General features: G+C 40.8%; 1 protein-coding gene across 1 annotated transcript in view; it reads right to left on the reverse strand.

Moving 5' to 3' along the window:
- zgc:153039 (uncharacterized protein LOC767698 homolog) overlaps positions 1-18,981 on the reverse strand; it is a 69,739-nt gene that overhangs the window by 43,560 nt on the left and 7,198 nt on the right. Inside the window, exons 4-6 of the mRNA XM_044202477.1 lie at positions 18,462-18,782; positions 15,014-15,121; positions 14,820-14,931 (exon numbers count right to left, since the gene is read on the reverse strand). Coding sequence (XP_044058412.1) covers positions 14,820-14,931; positions 15,014-15,121; positions 18,462-18,782 — 541 coding nt within the window. The remainder of the gene's footprint in view (positions 1-14,819; positions 14,932-15,013; positions 15,122-18,461; positions 18,783-18,981) is intronic.

Here is an 18,981-nt window from a genome sequence, read left to right on the forward strand (position 1 = left end):
ACAACACAGCAAGAGAGAGGAGAATTAGAGTGCAAAGTATTCTCTCTCTCTCTCTCTCTCTCTCTCCTGATCCATCTCAATCTCTCTGTTTCAACACACACACACACACACACACACACACACACACACACACACACACATCCAATCCATCTATTCCCCTCCCTCATCATGATGTTTTTAAAACCCATTCAAGGGTTTTTTCCTCTCTCTCTCTAGTCTCATCACGTTTTCTTTCAGGTCCAGTGATTTTAATACTTATTATCATGGCCCTGTTAAGTATTGTTCACTCCATCCAAAGATCTGAGCACACTATTATTTCACATGGAGCCCGAGAGGCAGGCAGCACGCACACACACACACACACACACACAGGCTTTTGCATTACCACAAATCAACTATACAAAGATTCTGCAGAGAAGTTAACATCACCCTCGAAATTAGGAAATGCCAACTACTTTGTTTATTTGCACGCAGTGCGCGCACATGCGTGTGTGTGTGCGCGTGCGTGTGTGTGTGCGTGCGTGTATGTGTGTGTGGCATGGGCAGTGCAGTGAAAAGTTTATGAACCATTGCTTTAAATCAGACTCTCTGACATATTCATAACACCAAAAAATGGTTCAATGGTCTGACACGCAGGCACAAGCTTGGAGGGGAGTCTCAGTGCGCCTGTTGCACAAAAAAGTAAGAATCGTGCACAAAAAAAGCGCTAAGCATGATGAGGAATTTGAGAATGTGTGTGTGTGTGTGTGTGTGTGAGTGTGAGAGAGAGAGGTGAGTGATGATGTGGGTCAAAACTTATAGGCTGATTATTAATTTCTCTGACGTGCAGCAGGAGCAAAATAAATCTCAAAAAGCTTGACATTTCCAAACTGGCTCTCAAAAACAAAGGCGCTGCAAACCGGGTGACAGCAGTGACAAATGGGTGTGTGTGTGTGTGTGTGTGTGTGTGTGTGTGTGTGAGAGAGTGAGAGAGAGAGAGAGATTTGGTGCTGAGACTAACTGCCCCCCCTCAGACAGACTCTGACCAGTCTCACAACAACACTGCTTTCCAAACACCAATCAGAATAAACCAAATTGTAACACAATGTAAAGAAACCTATTTGGAACACTGGAAAGAAGAAACTAAAAGCCAAAGTAGATTAGACTGTTATCTGGCCCTAAAAAGAGATGATGAATTGGCAGAATATCTCTCTGCTGTCAGAGACAGAAAGCAGAGACAGATCCTGACCAAGTACAGGCTCAGTGACCACAAACTGGCAATCGAAAAAGGAAGACAAAATCCTGGCAACCAAAATAAAACAGAATGTGTGTTCACTGTTCAACAGGTGAGGCTGAGACAGAGATGCACTTCCTCCTACAATGTACGACATTCAATGAAATGAGGAACGTTTACTTTAACAAGTTCAACTCTGTAATCTCAGATGTCAAAGAGCTAAATGAGCTCTCAAAATTATAAATACTCCTAGGACAAGGACACAGGGCAGATCCTGCTGCTCAATATATATCAACATGCCACAACCTGAGGGACACACACACACACACTCACGAAAAAAAAAAAATGTTGCAGTATTTAGTTTTCACTTTTTGTGTATGTATTTTAACTGCAAGTCTACAATTTATTATTATTATTATTATCCTGTCTTACTTATCTGTATATATTTGAATATCATAATTCTTCTGTTTATGTATGTTTTTATTTTACACATGCTTTGGCAATGTTAACATCTGTTTCCCATGCCAATAAAGCCCCATTGAATTGAATAGAATAGAATAGACAGAGAGAGATTTTTCATGTGTTGGGTCATATTTGAATGAACAACTATATGTATTTAAATAACTATGTGTTCATAATTTAGCTGTGTATTCATTACCAAGGGAGTACTGCTTATACTGTATGTAACTCTGTGTGTGTGTGTGTGTGTGTGTGTGTGTGTGTGTGTGTGTGTGTGTGTGTGTGTGGCCTGGATAGTAATTATTGATCAGATCATCCAGCTGAAATGAGCTCTGCCAGGCAAATAAAGAGGAGAACAAAAGCGCGAGGGAGCGAGTGACAGATTAAAGGAGCTCGTTTAGAGAAGAGGAGGAAACAAAGCTAAATGACTAAAAGGAGCCCACAGAGATTGTTTGGCCGATTGTTCTCGCTCCTCCCCGCCCGCTCCATCCTTCAGCTCATTTGTTTACCACTTTTATTCATGCCCTCATTTGTGTATTCATGCGCATTCATCTTTTAATCCATCATTTTATGTTTGTGCTTCTGAAAATTCACCAGCGCTTTGGTCGAACATTATGGATTAATTATCCGCGATGAAAAATGAAGCGCTGACAAGGAGTGTGTGTTTAGGTATATTATAACGCCAGCATAAAAAAACCTCATCACAAACAGTGCTTATTCTGCTGTGATCCTGGTCGTCTCGGCTCTCAGAGGGCGAGGTCACTCCTCATCAGGACTAACATAACGATTCAGGATCATCTAGTTTAATGATCCTGAAGAAAAAGGTTTCAGAATGTCCAATAAATGCTCAAGTGGGATCATAGCTAGTTAATGAGGTGGCTCTGGCTTATGGCTAACATCACTGTTATGCTCATTGCACCATTATGTGACCATTTGTGTCAATGCAATATGGACATGATGGTCCTGTAAATCAATACGCTGACTCTCTGTAGAATTCAAAAGTTAGTCCCTCTTATGAGTCTCTCCATCAACATTACGAGGACAGCAATTAACTTTACTGCATTTTTCTTTTTTGCCCTTCTCTCCATGTTTGTAAACAGGGATGGGCGGATATAGTACTGATGTTTGTAGATAAAAGCTGATGACTATTATCATTATTTGTGCTATTATATTCAAAAACTTGCCAAGCTGCACTTATATATTTTTTTTAGCCTACTTTTGCCCATTGTTTTAGTTTTTCCAGCCCAACAAATTCTGCTCTCATCCACCCTTTTTCCAGCAGCAGCAGGCAGCTGTTTCCCACTGTACACCACCTGCCCTGCAGCAAACAGCAGACCAACAAAGTTAGCGACTAGCTGGTGAAGAAAGTCAGACATCTAACAGCTAAAAAGCCAAAAGCTAAAAGGAGAGTGAATATTGGATTTTCATTTGTAAGGCGGACAAAAACACAACACCAAATGAATCCTAATGTTGCTCTGTGTCTGCTGGATGTGCAAACAGGCTAGTGTTTGCTAACACGTTCACCATAACAACATTAAAAGGTGATAATATCTTAGAATTGGTGTTTTTAGGTTGTTGTAGAGTTCTTCTACTCCCAAGTGGCCAGAAAAATAAATGACTGCAGCTTTAAAGATGCCATGAAATGGTATTATTATTTATATGGTATTAAATTGTAAATAAAAACAGGATTAGACAGCGAGGGATCAATCTTAAGTGTAATGTAATGCTACTAGTTATGCAGAGAGAGGCAGTTTGATTTGATAGGTCGGTTGTAGAAAAATTGGGCTTTTTAATTACGCCCACTACTGCAGTATGAGGTCGTGACTGATGAGCCACTGTTTTTCAGAAGTTCAAGTGCCTATTAAACACCCTGCATTACGTCGGCAATAGGGATATCCCGATCAGAGTCCGTTAGTATTGGGCATCTGCCAATACTGAGTCTGAGCCGATATTTACCTAAATGTTTACTTGAACGGTGCACCCAAATAATTTTGAACTTCCATAAAGTTGGGGCACTCAAAAGAGTCGGATTAAAAAAGGAATGGTATCCCATTTTCAGTCTGTAGTATGGGGCAAGCTCTAAAAATAATGAATCCTACGTGCAACTTAACAGCGTCCTTAATTAGATGTCTTTCAAGGCTCAAGCCCAAGCCGAGATAACACTGATAACATAACTGTGACATCATCAGGGTTATTTTTTCAAACTTTAAAAGTTCCTCCAGAGCCACAGAAGACATTATATAACGGTTTTCACTGACAAGTACTCCTCATGACAAATGAACTGAAGTTTTATGTGTAAAATCGGCTTTGAGGCCAACAAGAGATTCACATAGATCATATGATTGTTGAGTTATCACCAGAATCAAATCAAAACTTATTTCAGGGTTCCTGGTCTTAACTGAAAAAACACAGTCAAAGTCTGCTTTGTAAAAGTGCACCTTCATCCTAACCAAAATTGAAGTGAAAGTGTATGATATAAAAGTATAAAGGCAACACCTCAGCTGAAAGACATGAAAAGGCAACAATTCTTCGGTCCAATTTTCCACCGTGCCAGTGGGGAAAAACAAAGAAGAACTCTTTCTGCAAGCAGAACCAGTGGCAAAATCCTCAGAGCACACTTCAGAAAGTGTGAACAGTAACAGCCTGAACATGTGAATCTCAATTCGCAAAAGACCAGTGTTACCTTTACAGATTCTGTATCTTGCCTGGTGTGCTTTGAATGAGCTCAGGCCTCTTAGAGACAACTGAATCGACTCCATAGCAACAAATGCACCAGCACAGAACTACAACCTTTACTGCTGGGATTTAGTGTTGGTCTTTAGCCTCACTTCACCTTGACCTTGTAGATAGACTGTGGCCGTAGTACACGAGGGGTGAGGAAGAGATACAGACACATAAAGAAGCAGCTGAGGAAAAGGAGGCAAACAGAAAGTAAGAGGGAGGCAGAGAGGGGTTGTAAGAGCCAGAGAGAGGGAGGGAGAGGGAGAGTTAAGTGCTCTCAGGGGAGTAGACTGTGGTTAAGGATTATTAAATGGGATCAATAACTAACAAGGCCTCTGTGCGCACATGCGCGCGCGCGCACACACACACACACACACACACAAAACCTCTTTCTCTCTCCCTCCCTCCCTTCTTTTCTACCCTCCCTTTCTCAGTCTCCAGCCTTCCCTGCTCTCCCAACACTTCACACGCACTCTGCAGGTCTCAGCTTTTTCCGGGGCCCATCTTCCCATTCACATTTCAAAATGTTTATCACATTTTTCCTGAGACTCTCATCTTGTTTTGTGGCTGCTCTCCATTTCACCATTTCCAATTTCAAGTCGCTCTATTCAGTCATTCTTTGCAGCAACTTCCAATTTCCAGCCACTTGTTTGTATTACTCCATCGTTTGCCCACGATGCTTGTAACTAGGGATTGAATGATGGGATACCAATATTGACAGCTGTTTTTTTCCGATATTCAGGGTAAAGCAGCCCTCAGGAAAAGCACGTACACCATCATCGGAAAGTCTCCAGTGAAACCCAGAACACAAACATATAAAGAACTTAGACTGAGTTAAACTGGAACTTCTGTATCCTGTTCCAGCAAGTACATCTCATTCAAAATCACAGAAATTTATAATGATGCAAATTACTTAAAATCCAGTTCTACAACATAACATCACAGTATATAGGATGGTTAACTCTGTTTGGGGACAGGGGCGGTGAATTTTTTGCCATGCTAGCGCCGTGGCTCCAGGAATGGCAATGACCAGCGTGCAACTATCGGATGGATTGCCATGAAATTGAACAGACTTGTAGACATTCAAGATGGTTAAGATGGTAAATATTATATCTGCTAAACATCAGCACGTTAGCATTGTCACTGCGGGCATGTTAGCATGCTGACATTAGCATTCAGGTCAAAGCACCACTGTCAACTCTCCAGAAAAGCAGCAATTTGATTACATTTGCTCCCCAAAAATTCCTGCTACCTTACCTTGACTACTTCCTCTGTTTGATGCATCTAGTGTGCAATGTGACGCTCCACAACACAGGCGGTGAGTGATGCACTTTACTGTAATGTATCACACATGGTGCCGTGCTGAAAATTTACCGTGTGGTGAAATTCTTTTCTCAACAGATTTTTCCAAGGTCAAGAATGAACTTTGAACCTTGAATTAATCAGCATTTAACTTTTGTCAAAATCATGTCTTCAAAATATAATAGCAAGTACAGTGATTCTCATTTCTTAGAATATGGAAAGAGGCTAGCCCCGAAATGACGTCAGGACTTTAGCTGTCTACTTGTCAATTGTGTGGAATCTGATCAAAAAGTTGAACTAGAATTCAAACTTAGTGCTTCCCATAGACAACAGGTGAGGTTTTCATCAATTACAATAAGCTGCCTTATATCTTTCATGGACAACACAAAGTGTCTGTCACTAAAAAAGCCCAATATCTAAACCTCTTTGTCACCCAAATCCTCCCTTTCTCTCCTCTGTCTGTCTCTCCCTCCAATCCCAGCAGCTTTTAATTCAGACTGGACATGTTGTTGACGACTTGGCCTGTACTGCCACCATTCTTACCCCCCTCCTCAAAAAACAAATGGGGACAGCAGTGAGAAAAAGAAGAGAGAGGGGGCGAAAGTGACTGGAATCTCTGCAGTGGAGAGATAGGGGTGAATAACAAAAGGAGGGAACACGGCTGTGCGGATGGATGGATGAATGATAGACAAGGAGAGGGGGGAGAAAGGGAAGCCAAGAATGCTGCTGTGGGGTGATAGTGCCAAAAGAAAGGGAGGGAGAGGGGGGGAAAGAGAAAACGAAGGAGTGGGGATGAGGGGAGAAGGGATGCCGGACTTGTTGCCTTACAATGGCTACAGTCTGGACAAGGAGGAGCAGAAATCCTGAGAATGAGGGGAAATGATGTAAAGACTGAGAGGGATGACAGAGTGTGTCGTAACACACAAGGTTCCTGAATCTTTTCTGCCAAAAAAGAGCAAGCGAGAAGAGCTAAAAAAATTCATGGACTAAAAACCAAAAAGCATGAGCACACGAGAAGCGTGACTGTGATCTTTAATGGTTTTATAAACCTGATTCTGTTTCTGTTTCTTTGAGTTTCTCCTGTTCAAGGCTGGATTGAAGGAGTGGTTTGGAATTTTGGGAAATGCACTTATTCGCTTTCTTGCCAACAGTTAAACGCAAACGTTTGTATGCTAAATATGCAGCTAGAGCCAGCAGACGATTAGCTTAGCTTATCATAAAGATTCGGAGCCTTGTCGTCACTGTGAGGTTGCCAGGCAACCAGAGGAGACTCCAGGAAGTCTCTCGCCCAGCCAAGAAATAGTTCCGGCACGCAACTCATAGTAAAAGCATAGCTTATTGTTTTTGTACGGATTAAATAAAGAAGATATAGCATGTTAATTGGTGAGCTTTAGAGGTGATAGTAGGCAGATTTTCTGGACAAAGCCAGGCTAGCTGTTTCCACATGTCTCACACAGCTGCTGGCTGTACAGTACCTTCATTTTTAGCACCAATTGTTTGTGACCCATCATAAAATACAACCTGGGTCACAGGGATTTTTCTTGGGGGTAGAAACTATGACCAAGAGCCTTTAACCCCTTTTCAGATGGGAAAGGAGGTAAAGGTCCTTGAGTTATTAAAACAAAACGTCAGCGTTCAGGAGAAGATCCCGCAGACAGGAAGGGGCAAAAGCAGGAGAGAAGATGTAGAATGAGTAAAAAAGTGAACAAAAGTATGTGATTGAAAGGTAACCAGAGTGAGGGAGAAAAAAGGACAAAATAGGAAAATAGAGAAATGGAAATAGACAGTGTGTGGGTGACAAGACAAGAGACAAAGTAGAAATACAGAATGTTTTTTGGAGGATGGAGAGAAAAGAAAAGTGCTGTGACGAAAGATGTGACTTTTCTGGAAAAGTGAGAGGAATTTGACGCATTGTGTGTGTGTGTGGGGGGGGGGGGCAGCAGAAGTGAGATGAGAGACAGAAGCACTTCAGGGGGTGCGGATTGCGCACACATTCACAAGGCTGCATGTCAGAGATAGCACAACAAAAGCCGGCCCAGCAGATTCAAATTAATATAATTATCAAGTCAGTTATTAATACAAAAGCTTCTATAGCGTGGGGCAGAATAGCCTACAGGTCACTGACGCACAGTACTGTGGAAAACACGTGTGTAGCGTGTGCACTCACCCCCACACACACACACACACCAGTTAGTTAATATTCAGGCATGAAACCAGTTCTAAAATAATAAAAAACTGTGGAGTAACAGAGTGAGTCGTCATGCTCATTCTGTTGCTTTGAGTGTAGATTTAAGTTCCTAATCCACACACACACACACACACACACACACACACAAAAGAGCTTGATAAAGTAGCGACAGGGCAATCTGTCATGGTTGGCTAGCTGGTCACACGAGGTTAATAGATTCCCCTCTATCTCACATCCCCTCAGCCTTCATCACCATCATCAGCGGCCCTCTTACCATAGTGGCATATCATCAGAGATAATCTCAAAACAGACAAAATATGGGGCCGCTCTATTAACAGTGACCTGGAAACCAGTTGTACGGCTTTTACATCCAAATGAGCTTCATTTTCTTTGCAGTGCTAATAGCTGTGAAGCAGAAAATGTGCTCATCCGGCTGTAAAATAAAATACACACTCAGTACTGTCAGTGCATCTGCAAAGTCAATCTCGCAGGCACAGGGTTCCCGCTGTGGAGCAGGTCGAAAATCCACAACGTGCCAGAACGAAGTTGCATTACTTAGCTGGAATGTTTCTGAAAACTTACTTGAAAATGTGATGGAAGTATATCTATAAGTTTGTGAAATTGTGTGACTCGCTAAAAGAAATCACCAAATCACCCCACTGTCCCTGCTTGGCACTGATTTAACAAAATTCCATGATTTTCCAGGAATTCCATGACCAGCGAGAACTCTACATACAGGGGGGGGGTAATGGAAGAGTAAGTTGAAGTATGTCATAGTTCATGTTAAAACCAAGTCTGAACTGGCTGAAGCTGTCAGACTCGTTATAATGAGCACACACTGACAATCTTCATCTCCCCTGCTCACACCTGGTGGGGGCACTGACACTGTGAGGTCAGCACACACACTGAAACAGGTAGGCAGTTATAAAGAGGTACCCTTACCATGCAGTACAATCATTTTCAATGGCCGCTCTCCACCTCCTTGACATTCACTTTTAAAAAACAGTCGTAACTGCTTTGCCTTTTAAAGCTATGATGCAGAACTACAATTTGCAGAGGGTAGCAATTTGGATGAGCCTTATGTAAAGGTTAGTTTGTCACTCTAAATCTTCCCTTTAAAGGGAGCATGGCTGGTTGGTAAGAGAGTGTGACTGCCACCCTTTGGACAGCTCACGCAACTACAAGAGGCACTGGATTTTCCTTTTTGCTTTTGTTAGAGAACTAACAGTGGAAATGAATATTTTTCCAGCACAGAAAGGTCGAGTCGGAATGAAACCTGTAACCCTGACAGCATTAGTACCGAGCTAAAAGACTGCACCCTTGAATTACACCATCTTCCAGTAACACTTTATTTGAACCCTTCCATTTAGCGTTTACAAGTGGTATATGAACAATTAATAAATGGTTTCTAACACGCTGTAAGCACTACAGTTGCAAGCAGTTATAAGGGCATTTTTAAGTGTTTACATAAAGATATTGCCGAGTAACTAAAAAAAAAAATAGGTGAGGTGTGATCTTGCACTGATAATGAATGACCAGTATTTTCCTCATTTCCAGATCCATTTGCACTTGGAATAAATGGATGTCAGTCGAGATCTTGCGCCATGATAAATATTGACCATTTTCAAATTTCTTTTTAAGGACATTTTTAATGTCCTTAATGTTGATTCATTTCAATTTGTTAACAACTATAACTCCTCCTGTGACGATGCAATCAATAATTATTTCATATAACAAGCATTTATTATATTTTATTATGCTCATTATATTTATAAATACTACTTCCTCGGATGAAGGGCTTGAGATCAGGGAGAAATCTAGTAAGTGGACCTTGCGTTTGAAACAGTTTCAAACCCACATGTGAATGATTTGATGTGTATAAACTGTTAATATTTTCTAACACACAAACACTGTTGTGTTCATGTGTGAATCATATATAACTAAATATGATTACAGCTATGCTTTACTGTGTTGTTGTCAATCCTTCATTATCTGTTTATGCACCAACTGGGATGCTTGACAGGAGGTTAGAAATGTCAGCATATATTGCTTATAAATGCTAAATAAGGGGGGTTAGAGTAAAGGGTTAGGGTTACCCATCTTCCAGTTAAATCACACACACAAACATATTGTCTACCTACCCCGTCCCACAGTGACATCCCATAATAATGAGATACCGCCATCATTACAGTAACCCTGGAGTCTCGTCTCAGGCGTGAGGGCTTCCCTGACATGGTGGTGTGGTGGAGCCATAACATGACAAATGACTTTAATAGAAGCAGTCATATTTTAATCCACGATAATTTGCTTAGCCTGCCTGTCTGCATAGTTTAATGAAAAAACCCTGCTGCCTGCCTGACACATGCTTGTGTGTCTGAGTGTGCTATTTGGAGTTGGCATGAACAACTGGTTGTGTGAGATAAATGTAAGGCGACTCTTTGCCACAGGGTTTTGGTTTCTCTTCATTTTGATTACCTATCTTTTTATAAGAAAATCAGCACATAATGATTCTGTTTACATACAGATATTTCAGAGTAATTTTCACAAAATGCTTTATTTGAATAGGTATGTGATCGTGTACTTATAATGGATGACCAGGATTTTCCTCATTTCTAGAACAAGTTGCACTTGGTAAATGGATGTTACTTAAATTCTTGTGCCATGATAAATATTGGTCTTTCTCTAATTTCCTTACAGAAAATCAATAAAGTTTTATGACGCAGGTATTGTTGATCATATTTTTTGTAGGAGTGAGCCGACTTAATGTAGCAGAAACAGCGGTGAATGAAAATGTTTTTCTGCAAGCAGAAGATGAAATACACTGCGGCACACTGCTTACAAACAGGTAATGCATAGAAGCTCCTATATTAAAATAGATTATTCACCAGTGGGACCTGTCACTGTCACTATTGGCCCACTTATCGTCTCCTGATCGCGGCTGCTGGCCAGTCAGTGGCTGTATTCTTGTGAGTTGGGTGTCGAATATTGAGTGGTAACTTTTTCCACAGTGCACAATCAGACCATTGTGTTAATCTAGGGAAGTGAAAGCAGTAAATTCCAGTCATTGAGATATTATCACATGGTTAGATTAATTTACACAACACAGAAAATTCTGCATAAACCTCTAAAAGCAAGATGAGAAACACACTCTGAGAAATATCAGGCTATCTACCCAATTAAAATAACTGGTTTAAGTTTAAAATGACTAACTTTTCTTCTAGTTTTCTCACATTAACCAGCATTTAAAAAAAGTCAAAAATCACAAAGTCAGTCATCTGGCCTGCATGAGAATGAACAGAAACAAGTGCAGAATAAGGAAATATCACATCAGTGACAATTTTCCTAGTGCTTCCGAGAAATTATTATACATTTTCTCCAGCAAGATAACACTCATATCAGTTCAATTCTGGTCAGCATCAATAAACCAAACGACCCCGCGCTAACTGAAGATAAGACAGGGAGTGATGTCCCGGGCAAGAAACCACTAAAAAAGGATTTTATGGCCCATGTGAGCTTAAGTCTTCTGTATTTCATAATCACGCAGCTGTGTGTCTGTCTGCACAGCTCTGAGGAAGATGATGTTTCACTTTCTACCCCACCCTTCTGTTCCTTTTATCATCCTTTCCATCACCAAGAATATTTTACACTTCCTGTCTACAGTAAGTCATTAAGTCATGGGACCAGATTTTCACAGAAGCCCTGCGTGCACAGACGCATAAACACATGTCACTGAACAAGTACCCCTCCACCTGTCATGTTACAAATATGTCATCAGAATTGATTTCAAACTGTAATGAACTGTTTAGCAACTATTTATCAATGACTTTTAGCTAACTTTCTCAACAGTTTAATACATTCAGCTAACTATCTCAATTGTTCATCCATTACTTCTAGCTATTTCACGATTTATCTACTACTTTTAGCTAACAATCTCAACTGTTAATCCGTCAATTTAACTATCTATTTCAACCATTTATGCAATATTTTTAGCTAGCTTTGCTCACTTGCTGACTAGTTTTCATGCACTCTTAATCGCAACACCTAGTGCTCAGGTGTTACAGCTGACTCAACATATGGATATTTTCTGCTAATCAAAACATAGTTTCTATTTTATCAAATTAGTTGAGCTACTCTATAATCTTTCCATGTGCCCTCTGGCAACTGCAGAAGTACCCCCGGAGGTACAAGTACCCCTGGGGGGGAATCACTGCAGTATGTGTCCACATGAGTGACCAGATTCCACTGCATCTACAAATGGGTTTAGACCTATGCATTTGTGACTGTCAACAAGTCCCCTCCGCACACACACACACACACTAATATCAAATCTACTGCTAAAAATCTTGGAATCATCTTTGACCAGTATGACTTTTGACCATCCTGTTAGCAAGCTCGTCCAGACCTGTTTTCTCAGCTAAGAAATATCGCTAAAATCAGATGTATCTTGTCTTCTGCGGATCTGGAACTATTCATTCACACTTTCATTTTCTCCCGTTTAGATTATTGTAATTCCCACTACACGTGCTTCAGTCAAGCCGCTCTAAATCGTTTATAGTTGGTCCAAAACGCAGCTGCCAGGCTGCTAACTACAACTAGCCGTCGGCCCCACATCACCCCTGTTCTTGCATCCCTCTGTCGGCTTCCTGTAAAATTCAGAATAAACTACAAGATGTTGTTGATTACATATGAGTCTCTGCATGACCTTGCCCCAAGTTACATTTCTGATCTCCTCGTTCCTTATTCCACTTCTCGACCACTCAGATCCTCAAATCTCAGCCTTTTATCCATCCCCCGCTCCAACCTCAAAACAAAAGGGGGATCGTGCCTTCGCTGTTTTAGCCCCAACCCTCTGGAATCATCTTCCACAAACTATCAGATTTGCTGAATCTTTGGACTGCTTTAAGTGGCTTCTAAAAGCCCATCTCTATACGCAAGCCTTTTTTAGAGATCTCCGCCCCTGTCTTATGTTTTGGTTTGTTTCAGTTTGGTTTATGCTGTGTTTTGTATTGTAATATATCTTTATTTATTTATTCATTTATATTTTCCGTGTGTGTGTGTGTATGTGTGAAGCAGTTCTACACAAATAAAGCTTTACTTTCACACACACACACACACACACACACACACGTCATGTGAGGGACCTTTGTGGCCTCTGTTGGGTCATGTGAGCGGGGGCTCAGAACTGACTTGGTCCCACTTCAAAACACTGACACTGCCTCAAGCCTTCATTGATGACCAAATAACTGCATATCCAACAGAAGTCAGTTTTTACAACTTATTTTTTTACTACTTCAGATATCTACAGATGATGAAAACCATATGTAAGTATACAGCAACATAAAGTACAAGTAATATGTGTGATTGTAGGGGAAAAGATAGAGTACTGCAGAGGTAGAGAAAGTGTGTTAAGAAACTCTCTTATCAGTAAGTGTGTGTGGGAGGCGGACGCAGGGAGGATGGTGCAGCAGGCTAAATGATGGCAGTATTGATCTCCAATGCTCTTTTACAGCCCTGTCATGTCAGTTTAGCACCTTGGCAACACCCGCTTTAGGGCTACATCAATACTGAACTCTGGCACAGATAGAAAGACACAGATAGAGAGAGAGGGAGAGGGAGTGACAAATAAGCAGAAAGAAGCAAATACCAAGAGCAACATCAAGGTGAAGACTTTACCGCTCTAACCTTAAGAGTGAAGTGAGGACACAGACACCTACGTTATCCATGTGATTATGTGAGATTGTGGGTAGCCAATAAAAAGTGGACAAATTAATACATGGTTGCTTATCAGAAAGCAGTTTCAAAACCCAGCTGTACATAATCTGGTCAGTCTTTTTACTGTTGATACAGCAAGCCACCCACTATCATTAAATATAAATATAATATATGTATGCTACAGTGATAGCATGCTGTAATGGATCTACTAATAGAGCTGCTGAAGACATCTGTTCACTTATCTCCTCAAAAAAACTCAGGATTGAGACACAAATATAATGCCACACATGTCAGCTTGCTGTTTTAGCGTCTGTGTCTACACAACCTTGTCGGTATTACGGTTCTTTTGCTGTTGCAGAGTGGTGCCTGGATGGACATTCAGCTTCTACGACTTTATGAATAATGACTGCGAGCATGAAACATTGTTGAATGTAGACTGATTCAGCCAGTTTTCAGTGTGCTCCCCTGTGCATTTGTTGCTGTTACTACTCTAACATTTAAGAGGACAGGTATTTGAGCTGCATTACACAGTAATTGCAACTCGTTTGAATAACACAGACAAGTGCAAACAAACAGAGCAATGAAAAAAAAAAAAGGTCAGACTCCGGTGTCAAAAATGGGCTTGAATAGAGGCACACTGGTCATTCTTGCACACAGTAATGTTTCCATTATTTTGTCTGCTTTCATTCATGCATGCTGCAGTTGTTCAGATTGATTAACTGACAATTGGTGTTTGGATAACATTCACTTGGAATAGATGGTTTTGACATCATCCTCCTCTGATGCTTCAATTCTGTTTGGTGAAGCAGAAAATGAACCCTGTTTGCATTATCTGATAGCCACTAAGTATTGGATTTCATCTGCTATATCTATTACTACAGCAGGGCACTTGTACTCTTATCAACGCAAAGGTTTAATTACCTTGTTTGGATCTGCGTGGATTAATGTTCAATTATGGGCAATCTCACTGCTTTTTGTTTGTAGATGTAAATGATATGAACTGAATATTCACTTAACAAAAATGGGAACATTAAAAGTAAAAAGCATAAATGAATGCTTTTCAGACAGTTCATCAAGTTTAACCTTGTTTCTATTTTCCACTACATCAAAGATTTTAAGTCTAAAATACCCCAATCACATTGCCTAAGTGTATGCAGATACAGGAGTGTTTGTGAGTGTGTGTGTGAGTGTGTGTGTGTGTGTGTGTGTCTGTGTGTTACTGACCGGTCACAGGAGCAGGCAACCAGTACACAGAGCAGATTGTAGATGATGAAGGTGAAGATGACGGCTGTGATGGTGCCGCGGGGGATGGAGTAGCTAGGATTCTTCAGTTCACCTGGTAAATACACAGGTTTACCATGTGTTCATACACAGGTAATCAGGTCACACACACACACACACAACCTGCCCTCACCCACCTGACATGTTGGAACCAGCCATGATGCCGGTGCAGCCATTAAACATGACAGCGAAAACAGTGGCAAAGGTCATCGTAGTTCCCGTTGTGTAATCCACAGTGTAGTCAGCTGTGGGAAGAGATAACAACAGATAAGTCACTGTAGTTGTGCTTTTACCAGCATCATCAGTCTTCTAACAGAAAGTTCAATTTGGTTTGTTGGCAGACACTCCTCTATATACCTGCTCGCCACCAAACTTCATCATGTTTTACAGCATTTGAGAAAACCATTCTCTGCACATCTTTCCTGTTGTTTACAGAGCAGCATCTACTCGATCACAGGATGTTGGTTCTATTTATAAAAAATAAATCTTCTTTGAGGTCTTTATGGATGTATGTGTATAATTGGAAACGCATATAATATGTACCAAAGAGACTTCTGATTACCATTCCCAAACCTGTCTAACATTGATCACGACTAACACTTTAACTTCAACTAAGACTTCAGAACTTTCTGCTCTTGTAAAAAATTTAATTGTATAATTAAATTGCTATCATTTAATAACAGCATTTTTACCGGGGGGACTTCCGAAAAGAACAAAACTCCTAAAAAGTACCGCGCTTCATTGATTAATGAAGGTAAACAAAGAAAATAATCTAACAGCTAATATTAACAACAGTTATATTTGTAAAGCACTCATACAACAGTTTGATGCAATGAAGCAAACATGCAAAAATACCCAGGAGAAGAAAGAACTGTGCTGCCACTTCACTCAGGCCCTTTTGCTCCTTAGAATGTAATTAGACACATTCAGAAACCATCATTAGAGGTAAATACATGATTTTCTCTGGACTTTAAAATATTCACAATTAAAATTAGGATTTGACATGTCTCTGTGTGTGTTTGTACTCTGTTTAGTTAGATCTTGGGATTATTCAAAGCTTGAATGTGTAATAGTTCTCACGTGTGCCTGAGTGCATGGCCGAGTTACAGCAATTAGCTTAGTAATCATGTGCTTGGATATAAATCCCTGCAAACACAGTGGAGTGCCGGGGGGGGGGGGCTTATTTGGTTTCTTGCCAAAAGTTCACGAACACGCTATATCTCATTTAATCCGTACAAACACATGTGGTTTTATGGGGGGGGGGGGGGCGCTATGTGCGGGACTTTAAGTCTAGTCATCATCGTGAGGTTGCCAGGCAACTAGCGGAGACTCCAGAAAGTGACTGCGCATGCAAGAGACATTTGGCTCTCTGCACCCTCCCCAGGTCAGCAGTGGAGTTAGCAGTGAGAAGGGCAGCAGCGCAGGGGAAAAGGGAGAAAAGGGAAAAGCTGGGTGTGTGTGGATTTACTGAAATATTGTACGTGTACAGTACATTAGGTGTACAGTAAAGTCTATGTCACTGAGGTCATGCCTCCAATAAGCAACAATTTAGTAGGAAAATTCCAAACCTACATCGTTCACACATTGGATCAGTGACAAATCCGTCATTAATAACTGTATTACAATCTTTTTCTGAGGGTTGTTGCAACACAGTAAATCAATAGAACTAACCAAGTACATTTTCCATCCCAGTTAAAAGCTGTACAACACAATGCTTGTTAAACAGTATGAGAGCTGAACTGAGGGCTAAATCTCGTCAAAGCCTTACATTGTACATTCATTCAGTCGAAATAAGTCATTATTAATATGTAATGTAGTGCTCAAACTGATCAATGTATTGCTTAATAGCAGACTACAAACCTACTGCTTTTGACCTCTGTCTTACATGCACATTTAAGTTAGTCTAGTCTGCCACTGGCCTGATCTCATCTCATCTCGCAACAAAACGAAGAGTGTAATCACCACTACATTTTCTTTGGTCCAAACCCAAGTGGGAACGTTTAGCATGTTCTATAGTTGTATTTTGTTTATTTATATCTGAATCAGGGCTCGCAAAGAAATCATATGAACTCAAAAGGAACTCCAGCATGTTTGGACAGAGATTTGATAATATGATCGAAAAAGGGGGGGACGTTTGAATTATAACATTTATACTAGGGACGCAAATTTCACAGAATTTCCTTTGCTGATTATTGGACTTGTTAACAATCAATAGCTGGTTAATCATAAAAAAATGACACAATGAGCGAGTGTATCCATAATAACAGCGTTATTACGGATAAACTAGTGTGGTCCACGATTGCCACAAAATCAAAAAAGTTAAATGTATTTGAGCAATAAATTCAATAAACATAAGCTAAATTCTAATAACATAGTTATGCCTCACTTAATTGCAGTGTTCCAACTCCTTTTTGTCTCTATTCAACGAATGACCTGACAAGTTTAAAATATTAACTAAAGCAAATAATTAAGCAATATTACACTCGAGGGTGAGCTTTAACGTCATTATGGTACTTGCGCCTCGGTCCGCAAGCATCACTGTCGTGCCAGTATGACGTTGAAGCTCGCCCTCGAGTGTAATATTGCGATTATACAACGGTTAACAAGAAAATAAAAGATATAATAAAAATTTATTCATATTGTGGGCCAATTCAATCTCAATATAAAAAACTTTTTGCAAGTCTTATCGCTGTTTCCCTGGAAACACATGGGTTTGACTAATAACTGGAAATCAGTCACGTCAGTAGAATCCTATGTAATGAAACGTAGTTTACTACTCCAGCAAGTAGGCTGATCCTTAGTAACAACCTAGCAACAGAGACAATTTCTAGTCCCTGTTGAGTCAGCCAGCCAACTTGAGCTAATGCTTTCTAGAGACCGTGGGATTTCCCAAACTGAATAAATACCACGCATCTAAACACAAAACTGCCTTGCTAGCTCAATCTTGATGTAACTAAGATATCTGCTGAAAAAAGATTTTTTCCATGGACTACGTCCACGAACCTCACATGTATTTTTAAGCTAGTAGCGCCATGTCACCGACTCACTGGCACATGGAGGACACCAGAGACATCAAGGCTGAACAGTTTCCATGTGATCCAAACGTTCCAAAGTGTTGTAAAGTCCAAAGGTCAAAATTTATTGAAAAACGCCAGATGAAAAACAACAACATTTTCACTGCGGTCACAAAACTGTTTGCTCTTCGGCTTACCGCAAACAAGAGAGGCACGCACCTGGCGGAGTAATATTTTTAAAGATGCGCGCTTTCTAAATGTCTAGTTGACCAATCAGATTGCTTGGACGGAACTACTTGTTGTATAATGCTCAACAACTGATGTAACCCGGTACTACAACCAAACCACAGTACATTTTCTGACCGTTCACACCAATATTCCCTCGTCTTTTATCAATTAACTGATTATTCATTGACATTCCTTTGTCAAATCTACGTTTGAATTGTATCGTTGTCAGCTGTCAAAATGAGCAAAATGAGTAAACACACTACAATTCAAATAAGCCATTCCAAACTTGCTAAGTATGAGCACATCCTGAGAACTCTTTTTGGCCCAGCCTCATACACCTTACCCCACAGGTTCCCGAGCAGCGTGTCCAACTTGAAGCCAGTAAAGTTGGCTGTGGTGGGAAACACGGGGCCTGTTCCGTTGGCTGTCGGGTTGGCGGAACTGGGCAGGACGATGGTACGAGGGCGTACGGCAAAGAAGCTGATGAAGATGGTGCCCAGGACAAACATGACCACCAGGAAGATGAGGAAGGTGGCCTTGGCGTAGATGTGGGCTCCCACCAGGCACACCAGCAGGCACAGCAGGGCGATGGCTGTGGCGTAAAGCAGAGACCACCAGTAGCCCGACGGCAGGACCTGGTAGGGAGAAGTGGCCAGAGTCCCGTCTAGCGGTGGATGAGATGGTTAAGGTGTCGAGGCAGGAGGCAATGAGGGAAAAGATAAGGGGGAAGATTTGTTAATGCTTAGAAATGATTGACAGCATATGTTCAAGAGTATACTGTGATAGCACAAAAGTCAATATGAACTGGTGCATTTCAAAAGCTTTAAAAGACACAAACAGCTTTTCACAGGAATAAACAATCG

Source organism: Siniperca chuatsi, linkage group LG7 (assembly GCF_020085105.1).
Source record: "Siniperca chuatsi isolate FFG_IHB_CAS linkage group LG7, ASM2008510v1, whole genome shotgun sequence".
NCBI classification, from domain to species: Eukaryota; Metazoa; Chordata; class Actinopteri; order Centrarchiformes; family Sinipercidae; genus Siniperca; species Siniperca chuatsi.